Below are 14,457 nucleotides of genomic sequence, written 5' to 3'. Positions count from 1 at the left end.
ACCATTGAAGTAGCTGTCATAAAGAGCTGGACAAAAAGGAGAAAATCTTAAAAAAAAAGAAGGATCCCAGCAATTGCGATTATAATTTGAGAAATTTTCAGATAGTGCACATAAACTTCGAAAAGAATCTAATAAACTCGCAAATACATTATTTTCATTTATGAGCATTTCACAAATTAATATTCCTGATTATGGACCCAGTTTAAATTCATGCTTCTAACATTCGCCTGGGTCGTTCTACCATAAAGTCTTTGACAGAGCTCACGCTGGAACGTGCTTCCGGCGCCACAAGTCTTCATCCAAATAAAAAAGCTATAGAAATGTAAAAAAAAATCCAATTATAAATAATATACGTTCAAAAATTACTTTTTAATGACAACACTTCTTAAGAATCAAGTGTCTCCAATGTTAAAGATGTACAATGAATTTCTCATTTTATTTTCGAATAATAAAAAAATTAATTTTTAAATTTTTATTAATATAATTTTCTTTCAAATTTATGTATTGTGTCAATTGATTGCCTCTGACTTCACACAAGTGTGCAAAATTTTAGATCAATTGGACAGGTAAAAGTGTGTCATATATCAATTACAAGATTTGTAGCTGACAAAATTATTTTTTAATTTTTTTAATATTGAAATAAAAAAGTTTAACTTTTAAAATCATTTATTTTGTCACTTGATTCTTGCATTGTCTCCAACTTTACGCAAGTGTGCAAAATTTCAGATCGATAGGATAAGTAGAAGTGTGTTAAATTTCGATTATAAGATTTGTAGCAGACAGACATACAAGAAGTGAAGTTAAAGAGAATTGATGTAAAATAATATGTGTTTAAAAATTACTTTTTAAAGACAACACTTCCAAAGAATCTAGTATCTCCAATCTTACAGACGTACAATGAATTTCTCATTTAATTTTCGAATTAAAAAAATTAGTTTTTCAATTTTTTTAATATAGAAATTTTTTTAATATATAATTTTTTCAAAATAAATCATTCTATTAATTGATTCATGCATTGCCTCTGACTTCACACAAGTGTGCAAAATTTCAGATCAATTAGACAGGTAAAAGTATGTCAGATATCAGTTATAAAATTTGTAGCTGACAAAATTATTTTTTCAATTTTTTAATAGTGAAATTTTTTTTTTAATTTTTAGAATCTTTTATTTTGACATTTGATTCATGCATTGTCTCCAACTTTACGCAAGTGAGCAAAATTTCAGATCGATAGGATAAGTAGAAGTGTGTTAAATTTTGATTATAATATTTGTAGCAGACAGACAGACAGACAAACAGACAAGAAGTGAAGTTAAAGAGAAGTGTTGTAAAATAATATACGTTTAAAAATTACTTTTTAAAGACAACACTTCCAAAGAATCCAGTGTCTCCAATCTTACAGATGTACCATGAATTTCTCATTCAATTTTCGAATATTAAAAAATTAATTTTTCAATTTTTTTAATATATAAATTTTTATTAAAATATAATTTTTTTTCAAAATTATTTATTCTATTAATTGATTCATGCATTGCCTCTGACTTCACACAAGTGTGCAAAATTTCAGATCAATTAGACAGGTAAAAGTGTGTCAAATATCAGTTATAAGATTTGTAGCTGACAAAATTATTTTTTCAAATTTTTTATTTAATATTGAAAAAAAAATTTAATTTTTAAAATCAATTATTTTGACATTTGAGTCATGCATTGTCTCCAACTTTACACAAGTGTGCAAAATGTCAGATCGATAGGATAAGTAGAAGTGTATTAAATTTCGATTACAAGATTTGTAGCAGACAGACAGACAGACAGACAAGAAGTGAAGTTAAAGAGAAGTGTTGTAATAATATTCAAATTATAAAAATATATTCAAATATTGATAAAAAAAATATTCAAATTATGAAAAAATATTAAAATTAGGATCAAAAGTCAAATTATGAAGAAAATATCTAAATTCTAAAAAAATCAATCCCAGATGTCTCACCGATTGGCGTGCAGAGCAGCGCTCTGACTCGTGTCCTCGTCGCTGGATGCGTAGACAGGCTCGACGTTCGGATACATCACAGCAAACAAGTGGTTCTTGATCGCTCGCCAGCACGGCGTCAAGAATACACTCAAATTCTGAGTATCAAAATTACAAATATAATAAGTGGAAAATTACGTAATTTCTCATAATGTGAAATAGGAAAGGCTCTTAAATGAGTTTTACTTATAGTTTAACTACCTTTAATTATAACACATTTTAAAGTTTAAAAACTTTTAATTATAATAAATTTACTATCAAACTCATTCACTTTTGTTACATGATAGTGAATCAAATACCGAGACTCACTCTAAGAGCAAATATGTTTATAAGTATTGCACAAAAAGATCTCTAGCATCTATTCAGTACGGATGACTTAATACAATTTAGCCCGAACACAAACTTAAATAGAGTTTTACTCACACCAGGGTTAGTAGTTGTTACATCGATCAGATCATAGACCGCCAGACCGTCCAGAGCGACGCTGGGCTCGAGGAGGTCGGCGGCGCAGGCAGACTGTGCCTTGCGCTGCAGCAGCTGTGACCGCTCTGGGGTCAGTCCCGCCACGGCCTGGATGTCGAATTGCATCAAAATATTGAACACAAAATATGATTTTGAAAATTGTACCGTACAGAAATATGTATACATAAACGTAATTATACAATAGGTACAAGTATCAAAGCTGCTCTCAACCTTCAATGCGATGGATCAGCAATCGAGTACTGATATCATGAGTAAATCGATAAACAATTTGCTTGCTACCGAGCAATTAGAGATAAGTTTGCCAGCTCAATTAGACTTTTCCGCCCCGTTGCAGACCGAGTTTGGAACTCCAGCGCTAATGAGGCAAGAAATTGCTAACAAGATGCAAGGGAAACTGCAGCTTATTACGGTATACCAGGCTCTTATTTGTAGTCAACTACTTACCGGGCCCATAATGCGATGAATGTGGAGATTTGTATCATTAAAAATAACGTAAGGCCCTGATAATGTTCAATATCCTGTTCGTTGCTCGATAGAAGAAAGATACATGAAGGCTCCATAACTATTTCCTATATTAGCAGAATAAGCTTGGACATCTTCCAATTTCATTAGATGCTTTATTGACAAGGGCGTGTTGCAAACTTTGCAAAGAACAGGATTAGGAAATTAGGATAAAGCACGAAGAGCAAAAGTGGTTTGGTTCAAGAATCATACAGAACCCATAACCAGTCAAGCTTCTGCCACTTATAACGCATTTGGACTCATGGTAGATGATTGACTGCATGAAACTTAGACTCCCTCAGACGACACCTCCCGATTACGAAATGGGAAATATTTTTATGAGTGGGTCATCAATAATCTGTATTTCTCAACGTTTTGTTATAATTGAACAACGAATAAAGCTCTAGCTTCACTATACAATGTCGTCAGTAAAAACTATAACTGTTTGATTTAAGCTTGATTACGTCATTTGACACCAGAATGAGAAGATATGAGCAGCACCCATACTCTTCCTGAACTCTGCACACAACAAGAATTAAAATTAAAATAACAAAAAAAACGGCGTTCGTGCTTGAGCTTGGGCTGGAAGTAGACAAGTGAACATAAAAGAATTCACCCAAAAAAGCATTGGATCCTTTGAACGGCTCACTCAATGCTGGACTCTTAAATAAGCAAGCATGTAAGTTCTTAAAAGATGGAAAGACGGGTGGTGAGTTTAGTATTAACGCTTGTGCCTTTGCGTTTACTTAGGTATGCATGATAAATTTGACAATATTTGTGCAGCGTTGTTGAGCGAAATATTATTCGGCTCGCACGTTCATTAATGTTTAACAGGCATTAATTTTAAAGCCAACGATAGCAAGACTTTCATTGCTCAATAATCGATTTTCGAAGAGAATGATTATGTTCTATCTGATTTGTGTGTATTTATAATTAGACGATATGTTCTATCATCTAATTAGGAATTGTGTTAACAGGAACAATGACTTAATTACGAATTTATTTAATTCTATACGAGTAGAAAGATTTGGTGAAGGAGAACCCTGACCGTTGATGCATTTAAAGCAAGGCGTACAGGAACAGTTCCACTCGTTAACAAATAGTGCAGTGTTATGAATTTTAAATGAACTGGAATAACGCATTCATGACGGGTTTCAGCAGCTAAGTATTTCATGTGGTGGACACATAATGAAATTTCTGGTCAGAAAATTAAAACCGATTTTCTGAGGCAAGTCAGAATTTTTACAGTAAAATTTTCTTCCAGAAAATATTTTGTATCAAAATTATTCCTGTTCATGTCTAACGTAAATGAAATTATTACAAATTTAAAACGAAACAAAGCCTAACCATAACCCAATTGTGTGCTTGCGGGTACGGCAGTTTGACTTTTCACCAGCGACTACCAGTGGACAAAAAAAAAAAACTTTCAGACCTATTAGAAAACTTTCATGGAAAATCCCCAACGAATCCAAAAAATATTCCTTTCATAAGATGACATAAGTGCCCATAAGATGCAAAATGCAATAATTTGCCAACAAACCAATCAAGCTGAAAGAGAGCAGGCACCCAAAATACGCTCTAATCCAACGACAAGTGCGTAACTTTGATAACTGAAGTTCAGTTTTATTGAACTGTGAGTTCGGTTTATCGGGGAAGGAAATGAACAGTTCACGCAATTGAAGAAATTGAGAATCGTTCAGTAAATTATAGATTTAAAGAAAGACTCGTTGAGCAACGAACATCGGGGGAAATAACAATGAAGGTATTGAGAAAATTTCAGCTAAGGAACACCATTTAAATAAACATAAGTGATATATGAAGTTTATGCACTTAATTTTGTACAGGGTGAACATTTGTTATGGTGCTGAGTGAAGAGTTATTGAGGTTGAAATTACCATTTACTGTGAACGTGTAAGTGAGTTTAGTATTCGACCACATCGCCGATTGATCTTGATCATTTCACATTACTAATAAAATAATGAAAAAAAATATAAGAAGCATTCAAAGAGCCATCGCCGTTTTGATCAGACATCACCTCGCTGAGAAACTAACATGGAATAGTTTCGCAAAATCACATATGAAGAATATTCATATATTCGTATTTGTTAATGAAGAATAATGAATTGAACCCTCGAACGAACAAAGCGATTAGCAGATTAAAGTTAACACGCAGCACAATGCCTCGAACCAACAAAACAGCCGCTAAGTTTCTTGATTAACAGAAGAAATTGGAGAGCAGCGTCGGAATCAGTTCGCAACTTCGATAACTTCTCATTTGATAGAAAGTTATTTTGTGTTTGAATTGTAAGCAGCAAGTAGGAAGTCGAGAACGCCGCCTCATTAAGCTCAGAGCAAGACTGGAGCTCACGCCAAACACTCGACGTTCTACGATGGCTTCAAACAAATACTTGACGTGACAAGATGGCTTCAAACAAATACTCGGCTAGACGCCATTGCTACTTCCTTCAATCTTTCCCGTGTCACAATGCCTTCAGTTTGGACGCCGTGAGGGGGAAAATTATAAACTTAAGCTCAGGGAAGTCATTTCTCTTGGAAATGAGTAATATCGCCGCTAAATATCTGCCGATTGCTATCAGTCTCGATACCCCAATCTAAAATTTAATTTCATTAAAATAGGGAAGACATTTCAAAGCTCCATTGTAGCTGCTATGTCTATTTCTTGAAGCTTGCGCAGCATTGACATCGACTCATTCATCCTTTGCAAGAAATTATTTTCGGAAAAAAAATTTAAAACAAGAAACGTCGAACCCGTAAAAATCTATTATTCAAAGTTTGACCTCTTTATCTGATTGTGACTCAGCTATTATGATTATAAATTATGCATTACTTGTATTTTATACTTATAGATATATTTATTTTTTATAGATCGTTCGCCTCCGACGATGCTGTAACCTCCTGGTATGCGGCCGGCATGTTTTAACCTGGTGCAAACCTGCTCTGTTGCTTTGTTTGGAACAGACTTCTGCCCCGAATATTAATTAACTGAGCGGGTATGTAGTGGCGCCAGCATGAAGCCAATTTGACGGAGGAAACAAAACCCATAAATGGTCATTTTTAAATTGATTGCCTAAAGTTTATTCCATAGTGAAAATCGTCACCTGTGTATGGAATTAAATTAATTTAGAATGTTTAACTCCCCAAATGAATTTCCTTACGTTAAGCCTCCAGAGCTACAAAATTAGCATGTCTTAAAACATTTCTAAATTTAAAACACTAATAAATGGTTTCAGGACTGACATCAAGTGGAAGATAGCATTCTGTTAAGGCGTTGTCAATTCTTGTATACCTATAAATTAGCTCCCAGCGATACACAAGTGACTTATCTTATAAACACTACTGAACTTAAACCACTATTAAATGAATTACTCAATAACTGACATGGAGAGTGAAGTCAGCAGGCAGATCAGGCTGCGGTTGTCCGGTGTAGACGGCGAGGCTGGCGGAGGCGTTGAGGCAGCGCTCAGCGGCCAGCCACTCAGAGAGCTGCGGCAGCGACAGCGGCACGGGGCGCGTCAGGTTGCCTAGTATCTGCACCTGCAGGTCGTGGGTGCCAAGTGGGTCATTAGGAAACCAGAGAAAAGGTGATATTCCACCAAAATGAAGAGAAAATGTGATATTTCAACAAAAGAAAACAGAGAAATGGTGTTATTTAAGAAAACACAGAGAAAAGGTAGTATTTAAAAAAGAGAGAAGAGGTGATATTTCAACGAGGGAAAGGTGGTATTTCAATAAGAAACGAGGGAAAAGCGATATTCCAAGAAGAATCAAAAGAAATTCTGACCTTTTAACAAGAAACATAAAACAGGTGATATTTCAACAACAAACAACAATTTTAATTTTTAATCAACATATTGCAGGCGGATAATAATACATGAAGGGTTCAGAATTTTACAATATGAAGTCACTAGATTGCTTGAATCGCAGATTTACTAGAAATTTAAAAGCAAAGAAAACTCCACAAGAATTCAGCATTTCTCTATTGAAAACGTTTCGGAGACCAGCTCCATCGTCAGTTCGATAAATCTAAAACACAAATACAGTCAGAAAATTAATAAAGTTTGGAGTCATAGGAAAAAACATAACAAAAATAACAGAAGTTAAAACCTAAATTTACAGGCAAAGGACAGAATAATAAGGAAATACCTATCTATTCACAATTTCTAATTAATAGGAACTTTAGGCAGCATTTAAACTAGGCTTCTCTTTAAAAATATACAATGATTCCAAAATGCGCAGATCGGAAGCACCAGAACTATAAGCTAAAACCTTAAAGTCAGTGTCGGACACCGGAACTGAGTTATAGAACTGGGCAGTTACTATCGCGCCCTCCTCATTCGGCTGTGCGCACTCACGCCGAACAGTGCAACGTTCCGGTGTCCGACACTGACTTTAAGGTTTTAGCTTATAGTTCTGGTGCTTCCGATCTGCGCATTTTGGAATCATTGTATATTTTTAAAGAGAACCTAGTTTAAATGCTGCCTACAGTTCTAATCCATTGGAAATTGTGAATATATAGGATTTCTTTATTATTCTGCCCTTTGCCTGTAAATTTAGGTTTTAACTTCTGTTGTTTTTTCTTATGACCCGAAACTTTATTAATTTTCTGACTGTATTTGCGTTTTAGATTTATCTAACTGATGATGGAGCTGGTCTCCGAAACGTTTTCAATAGAGAAATGCTGAATTTTTGTGGAGTTTTCTTCGCTTTTAAATTTCTATTGACTATATGAATACTGAAAACCAAAACGCCCAACCCAGAAGCCCTCAATAATGATGCCCTCAGACTCAAATGTGCTTGAACTTAGGCATAGATTTATAGAGCTTTTCAAGAGGATGTAAGTATTGTCTCAATATTAAAATATACCCTAGATTATTCTGATACATACCTAATTAAAATTAGTTAGTATTGGTTAGTGTTGTTGCAATTCCCGAGTCCTGACCTTAGATGAATATTTGCCGGAAGACTGGAAAGTGATGGCCATGAGGCTTGAGTTATAGAGCTGGTCTAGGAGAGCAGGTTGGTATAATGTCAGCTCGGTGCTCATGGAGCTCCCGCTTGGGAACTTCACTTGAGCTGTCACTGTGACCTTCGCAGGATACGGGCACACCAATTGTCCTGTTCAAGTCCGGTCAATGTTAGCATCAAAATTATTGAAATCATTATTAAAAATTACTATGAACATTGCAATTCAATTGTACCAGGTGACATTAATATTTAAGACTAGTCGGTTTTCATATAAAATAAATTCGCACATTTAAGGAGTTTTGCACTTTGAATGTATGGGTTTCACGATGTAGCTGTGATATGGTTTGATAGGCAAGCCATTCGTGAGCACTCAGGAAAGAATGCAATGAAAATTCCTAAAAATCACGCGTCAGAGAAGCAGCATCGAAGAAAAGACTTCGCAGAAAAACAACTCCCCGGGGATTACACAGAATGTTTAATTTACTGCGATGGGGCTTACAGGGAATTGCTTGCATATAAGAGGAAACTTTGAGAGCAAATTTGTAGGTATTTACAAGCCCAAAAGTAAAAATAAATTGCAAAATGCAACATTTATGAATCAATACGAATTTAAAAATATTATAATATAAACCAAATGTATGAGACAAATTGAGATTTTTCAGTGATTCTTGGTTACTCTCAATGAAAGAATATCAATGCATAACAAATTTTTAAAGTGCATGTGACCATTTGATTGGCATTTTGAAATAGTACGAGATTTTTAATACAATGATTAATTAAAAATATAAAAAGACGTTAACGACAAACTAACTCATTGAAAATGCCAATGTTGACTTCAATAATGATATTTTAAAATCAATTGAACTGGATGAATTGAAAAGGATGAACTGTAATGCTTCTAAGCAATAAACTAACAGCAGAAACATTGCCTGCCAACACCAACGGAGTCTCCACTCACTGACACTAAAACTTAAAATCAATTCCATAAAATAATGTAAATTATTTCAAGCAATTCACTCAAGAAAAAAACAAAGAATGTATTGAGTGGCCCATTTATAACCAAACCTATTAGTAGTCAGTAAATAATCGGTACAATATTCCAGACATTTGGAGCCATAGAGGATTAATGATAAATGACGGAAACCATTCGTAAAATTTTATAATTAGCGAGGCCATGAGGAGGTGGAGCATTGGCACAGGGAAGGAGGTGGAGTATTGGCACGGGGAAGGAGGTGGAGTATTGGCACGGGGAAGGAGGTAGAGTATTGGCATGGGGAAGGAGGTGGAGTATTGGCATGGGGAAGGAAGTGGAGTATTGGCATGGGGAAGAAGGTAGAGTATTGGCATGGGGAAGGAGGTGGAGTATTGGCATGGGGAAGGAGGTGGAGTATTGGCACGGGGAAGGAGGTAGAGTATTGGCACGGGGAAGGAGATGGAGTATTGGCACGGGGAAGGAGGTGGAGTATTGGCACGGGGAAGGAGGTGGAGTATTGGCATGGGGAAGGAGGTGGAGTATTGGCATAGGGAAGGAAGGGGAGTATTGGCATGGGGAAGGAGGTGGAGTATTGGCATAGGGAAGGAAGGGGAGTATTGGCATGGAGAAGGAGGGGGAGTATTGGCATGGGGAAGGAGGTGGAGTATTGGAATGGGGAAGGAGGTGGAGTATTGGCATGGGGAAGGAGGGGGAGTATTGGCATGGAGAAGGAGGGGGAGTATTGGCATGTGGAGTATTGGCATGGGGAAGGAGGGGGAGTATTGGCATGGGGAAGGAGGGGGAGTATTGGCATGGGGAAGGAGGTGGAGTATTGGCATGGGGAAGGAGGCGGGAATACAAATAATAAATTTCCGAAATTCTGACTGAAGAACGAGTGGGAGGCGCTCCACAAATCATGTGGTTCGAGAAGAGTGACGGTTTTATTGCACCAAGATTGCCTGTTAAAATCCTTGCAAGTATAGCGACTGGAATTAGATAAAAAATATGATCATAAATCCAATTTCAAAAACTCCATTCACCTTTAAATGTAAACCAAATAATTGGGGCTGAATGGCTAAAGTAACTTTTTTTGCTTAATACGAGTTTCTTACTAACCGTCAATTATATGGAACAAAATTTCTGTCAAAGATATAAATATTACTCCGTCGTTCTCATCAGAAAGGAAATGTAATTCAATGTAATATTTCAGCGTCTCTCGAATACCACTTTCGTGAGTGGAGTGTTTATAGAGTAATTTAGTTGCCTTAAAATTAGTTACTCTAAATTTTCTCTTTTCATTTCAGGGTTATATAATTTTGTGTTGCAAAATTAGTATTTGGATGTCGATTGACCACAAAGTAAGGGTTATCACGCTGAAAATTTAAAAATGAGAATCGGGACTTCATGGAAGCGATAAGAACATTGAATGCATTAGTTAAGTTTTTGATGTGTCTGTCTGATGATTTTTACCTTCGTTGTTAATGTGACACTCCGTCCCTTGGCCGGCCAAGGAGTCAATAGGTGTGTAGCCGCTGGTATCTGGAAACAATGAAGTGAAGGTAATACTATACGGAAATACTAACCTCAGGTATAATACAAATGAATGTGATATTTTACGGTATTAAGCGAGCATTATTTCTTAAGTTACCTCAATTTACCAATACCAATTACCTTAAGTTATTCAAATAATATTTTCCTTTTGACAATTATCTCAGCATCTTAATCAATTAGAAAATTTAATGCGCATCATAATCATTTTTGCTGAAACATCCCAGGGTGTTTTGATTAGAAGTACATCTCCTCTACGGAAACACAATCAAATCAAATGAATTTCAAATAAAATCATCAAGATTTAATAGTTATCATTCAATAAAGAAAATATATAAATTATCGTAATTTTAATATCAGTTTTGTAATAACAGTCGTATACAGCTGTATAACAGTTGTATAGTTGTTTGTAATAACAGTTGTATTCTTTGAAGACTATTACAACTCACAAAAGACAATAGAACAAATGAATTCCAACGATGTGTTCGCAAGTTCCACCATGCAGGCAGCATTAATCTAAAACGCTTTGATCGATAAGCCTTATTACATTCTCTAGTAAAATGCTCACTGATAGTACTGCTGCTCTGTGTTGAGTTAAAAGCTGTAGAGAATTTATACAGGTGATGATAACTTACAGCGAGTAAATGTTCACATGTATTGATTTAAAGGTTGGAGCGAATCTGCATAACTAATGCTAACTTGATGTAAAAAGATGATCGTGCAGTACACCTAAACTACCTGAGAATAAGTTAAGCTCCCTCATGTCAGCTTATAAATGGCAAATTTTCAAGCAGAATTTGCGACCTGAGTTTCGCTCCCTTATGTCAGCCTATAAAAGGAAAATTAAAACCTTAGTAAATCGATGCATTTTCAAAGAAAAAATGCATCGAAAAATGCAATCGATGCATATCTAAAGAAAAAATGCATCGAAAAATGCAATCGATGCCAATCCAAAGAAAAAATGCCTAGAAAAATGCAATCGTTGCATATCCAAAGAAAAAATGCCTCGAAGAATGCAATCGTTGCATATCCAAAGAAAAAAATGCATCGAAAATGCAATCGATGCATATCCAAAGAAAAAAAATGCATCGAAAATGCAATCGATGCATATCCAAAGAAAAAAAATGCATCGAAAATGCAATCGATGCATATCCAGAGAAAAAATGCATCGAAAAATGTAATCGATGCAAATCCATAGAATAATCAGACATATAAAGATTTTTAGGACGTAACAAATGTACACACGCCATGCTGACCTAGCGTGAGCAGGACGCTCGTAGAGGACTCGGTGGCAGGCGCTAAGCTCAGCACGCTGCGCTCGAACTTAGCGTCGCGCGCCCCCAACAACGTGACGACCTCAGCCGGCGACCTGGTGGGTGACAGCAGGCAAGATCAGGAGTTGCATTCAGCTGAACATTTTAGTGCATTCACTGTATAATGCGCAATTTGGGAATTGTGAGGTGCATTTATTGAGTTTTTAAGGGGACATTATTAGTGAATAATTCAGGTGAACATTTAAGTGAATAATGCGTAATTAAGGAATTGTGAGGTTAATTTAATGTATTTTCTGGGGGGCATTATTCGTTTTAGAGGTTATTTATCTATTTTCCACAAGGCTAAACGTCCTTAAAATATTGTGCACGAATTTAATAGGTATCATAAGGCTAATAATTCACAGTTTTCCATCAGATTTGAAATTCAAAGAAGCCTGTTTATCAAGGGCTAATAATTTCGCAGCCATTTTCATCATCAATGACATTATTTTGAAATGAATTTAATGAATTAACGACATAAGGATAAAAATATTTCATAATTGACTTAAAATGACGTTAAATAATCATTTAAACATTATACCTATTGTGTAAACAACGTAAAAAGGATCTGGACACTCAACGGTCCCACAATAGCGAGCATAAAAAGCAAGTACACGACTGGTCCTCGATTTCACCTCACGAAATCGATGATCTTCTTGTAAGAGAACGGAGACGACGAGTCGCCTTCGTATGACAAGGATATTTTGTTGCCGGTCAACTCGGAGCCGAGGTCTATGGTCTGCAATAAAAAATAATTTAATTTTAAAATAACGCGTAAATTTGTAACGGAATAAGAATTCTGTAAAATTGCTATTCTACCAATTTCTTATTCAATTTTATTATTTTTCTAAATATGGCTAATAACACGTACAAAATGTGCGAATAATACGAAAAAAAATTCCAAGTCATATTGATGCACGCAGAAGATATTAAAAGCTTGATAAAAAAGGTAAAAAGCGTAAGCTTGTTCTACCTTAACAGGAAGAAATACAAACGTAATCACGATAGCAAAATTAGCAATAAATGCCAACTGAATTCATGATATTGATTGTGTAGAGTAGGAAAACCTCGGAAGCATCAAAACAACATACTTTTTAGCTCAGAACAAACCTCATAACAACATAGTTTTTAGCCCAGAAAACATTCATTTTTCGACTACTATTTTTGCCACATCATTTTCTTTTCTTTGCTAAATGCACCTAAATTTTCTGTTGCTCAATTAAAATATAAAATATTTTTTCAGTTTTTAGGTAAATTCGTCGTTACCTAATTCGTCATACAATGTAATTCATCATTACATAATTCGATGAAAGGATAATTTTAACTGAGCTGGTATGATTGCGCCGCATTTGTGCAGTTTGATATTATTTGAAAATACCTGTAAAATGGGTTCCGTGTTCACATTTCTGATGACGTGCAACTTTTCCAGCTTGGTGACATCGTTGCCAGGACGAAGAGGCTTGATGACGATGAGTGGCACGGTTTGAACGAACACAACGGGTATCTGCAGGCATATCATAAATATTCAGTATTAAAGTGCAATCAACTTGTAAATGTCAAAAATGAGTGTTGTTCGGTTTCAGACATAGAAAGGATTTTTTTCTTCTCGGAATAATATTCGGATTGGAAATTCTTCCTTTTTTTCTACCCCACTGGTAAACTAGCGAAACGATAAAATTCATAATTAATATTTTGTAAACTCATGAGTATTGATAAAATATATTTCTTTTTAACGTCAATTTGTTCCCACATAAGAACATTTGTGCCCGAGTAGAGAATAAATAAATACGTAAATAATCGTTGATATTTTGTAACCTCGTCCTGACGAGACGGTCGAATGTCGAGCTGCAAAGAAAGTCGACGGGGAAGCTGATAACTTTTATCTCCATCTTCGTCGTCACGATAAGATGCACGTCGTGACGTCCATTGTGCGCCATGTTCTTCCTCGTCTTGTTCTCGAAGACGCGCAGAGTTCACACTCCGGCCATGTACAGGTTCAGAATCACTTGATTCCTTGTAAACTTTCTCAAAAGATCCTTGCAGTTGCAGTGGCAAAGAGAGCGTCTTCTCGGTGTCTATACCCACGGCCAGCGAGCTGCCCAGCCAGGGCACCATCACACGCAGCACCGAGTTCACTTTGCTTACAAGTCTGTAGGAAAAAATATCATGTATTCCTCCACACATTAATTCCACACTCAGTCACGGTATTATCACCCGCACTTTCACTTTGCTTAGCAGTCTGTAGGAAAAAAATATATGTTCTTCTACACATTAATCTCAGCTTCACCTAGAACTCAGTCACGATCCTATCACCCGCGCTTTCACTTTGCTTAGGCGTCTGTAGGAAAAACATTTCTCTACGTTCCATCTCACATTAATCTAAGCATCATATAAAACCCAGGCACGCCATTATCATCAAAAGGAAAAAAATATGTTCACAGTGGTGAATCTCAATTGCATTTGTGGAAGATATCGCATGAAAATGAGATGGATGTTCAAAAATCCGTTTCTTTTATTTAGAATTCTGCTAACGATGAATAAGCTAAACTACACTCCATTGCTTTGTTTGTGTTGACTTCAGCAACTGGAATCAGTGATTCTTTTCATATTTATAATTAATACTATCGTTTTAA

The 14,457-nt window shown here is 35.8% G+C and overlaps 1 protein-coding gene across 1 annotated transcript in view; it reads right to left on the bottom strand.

Annotated features, from left to right (window-relative positions):
* Nucleotides 1–14,457, bottom strand: part of LOC108664827 — a 48,699-nt gene that overhangs the window by 12,290 nt on the left and 21,952 nt on the right. Inside the window, exons 16-24 of the mRNA XM_018151521.2 lie at nucleotides 13,640–13,973; nucleotides 13,203–13,328; nucleotides 12,460–12,563; nucleotides 11,768–11,880; nucleotides 10,434–10,502; nucleotides 7,965–8,140; nucleotides 6,404–6,559; nucleotides 2,444–2,590; nucleotides 1,982–2,118 (exon numbers count right to left, since the gene is read on the bottom strand). Of these exons, the coding sequence (XP_018007010.1) occupies nucleotides 1,982–2,118; nucleotides 2,444–2,590; nucleotides 6,404–6,559; nucleotides 7,965–8,140; nucleotides 10,434–10,502; nucleotides 11,768–11,880; nucleotides 12,460–12,563; nucleotides 13,203–13,328; nucleotides 13,640–13,973 (1,362 nt within the window). The remainder of the gene's footprint in view (nucleotides 1–1,981; nucleotides 2,119–2,443; nucleotides 2,591–6,403; nucleotides 6,560–7,964; nucleotides 8,141–10,433; nucleotides 10,503–11,767; nucleotides 11,881–12,459; nucleotides 12,564–13,202; nucleotides 13,329–13,639; nucleotides 13,974–14,457) is intronic.

This window comes from Hyalella azteca, unplaced genomic scaffold (genome assembly GCF_000764305.2).
Source record: "Hyalella azteca isolate HAZT.00-mixed unplaced genomic scaffold, Hazt_2.0.2 contig7099, whole genome shotgun sequence".
In the NCBI taxonomy this organism is placed as follows: Eukaryota; Metazoa; Arthropoda; class Malacostraca; order Amphipoda; family Hyalellidae; genus Hyalella; species Hyalella azteca.
The sequence above is the reverse complement of the archived record's forward strand: the minus strand, read 5'-3'. Positions and strand labels throughout refer to the sequence as shown.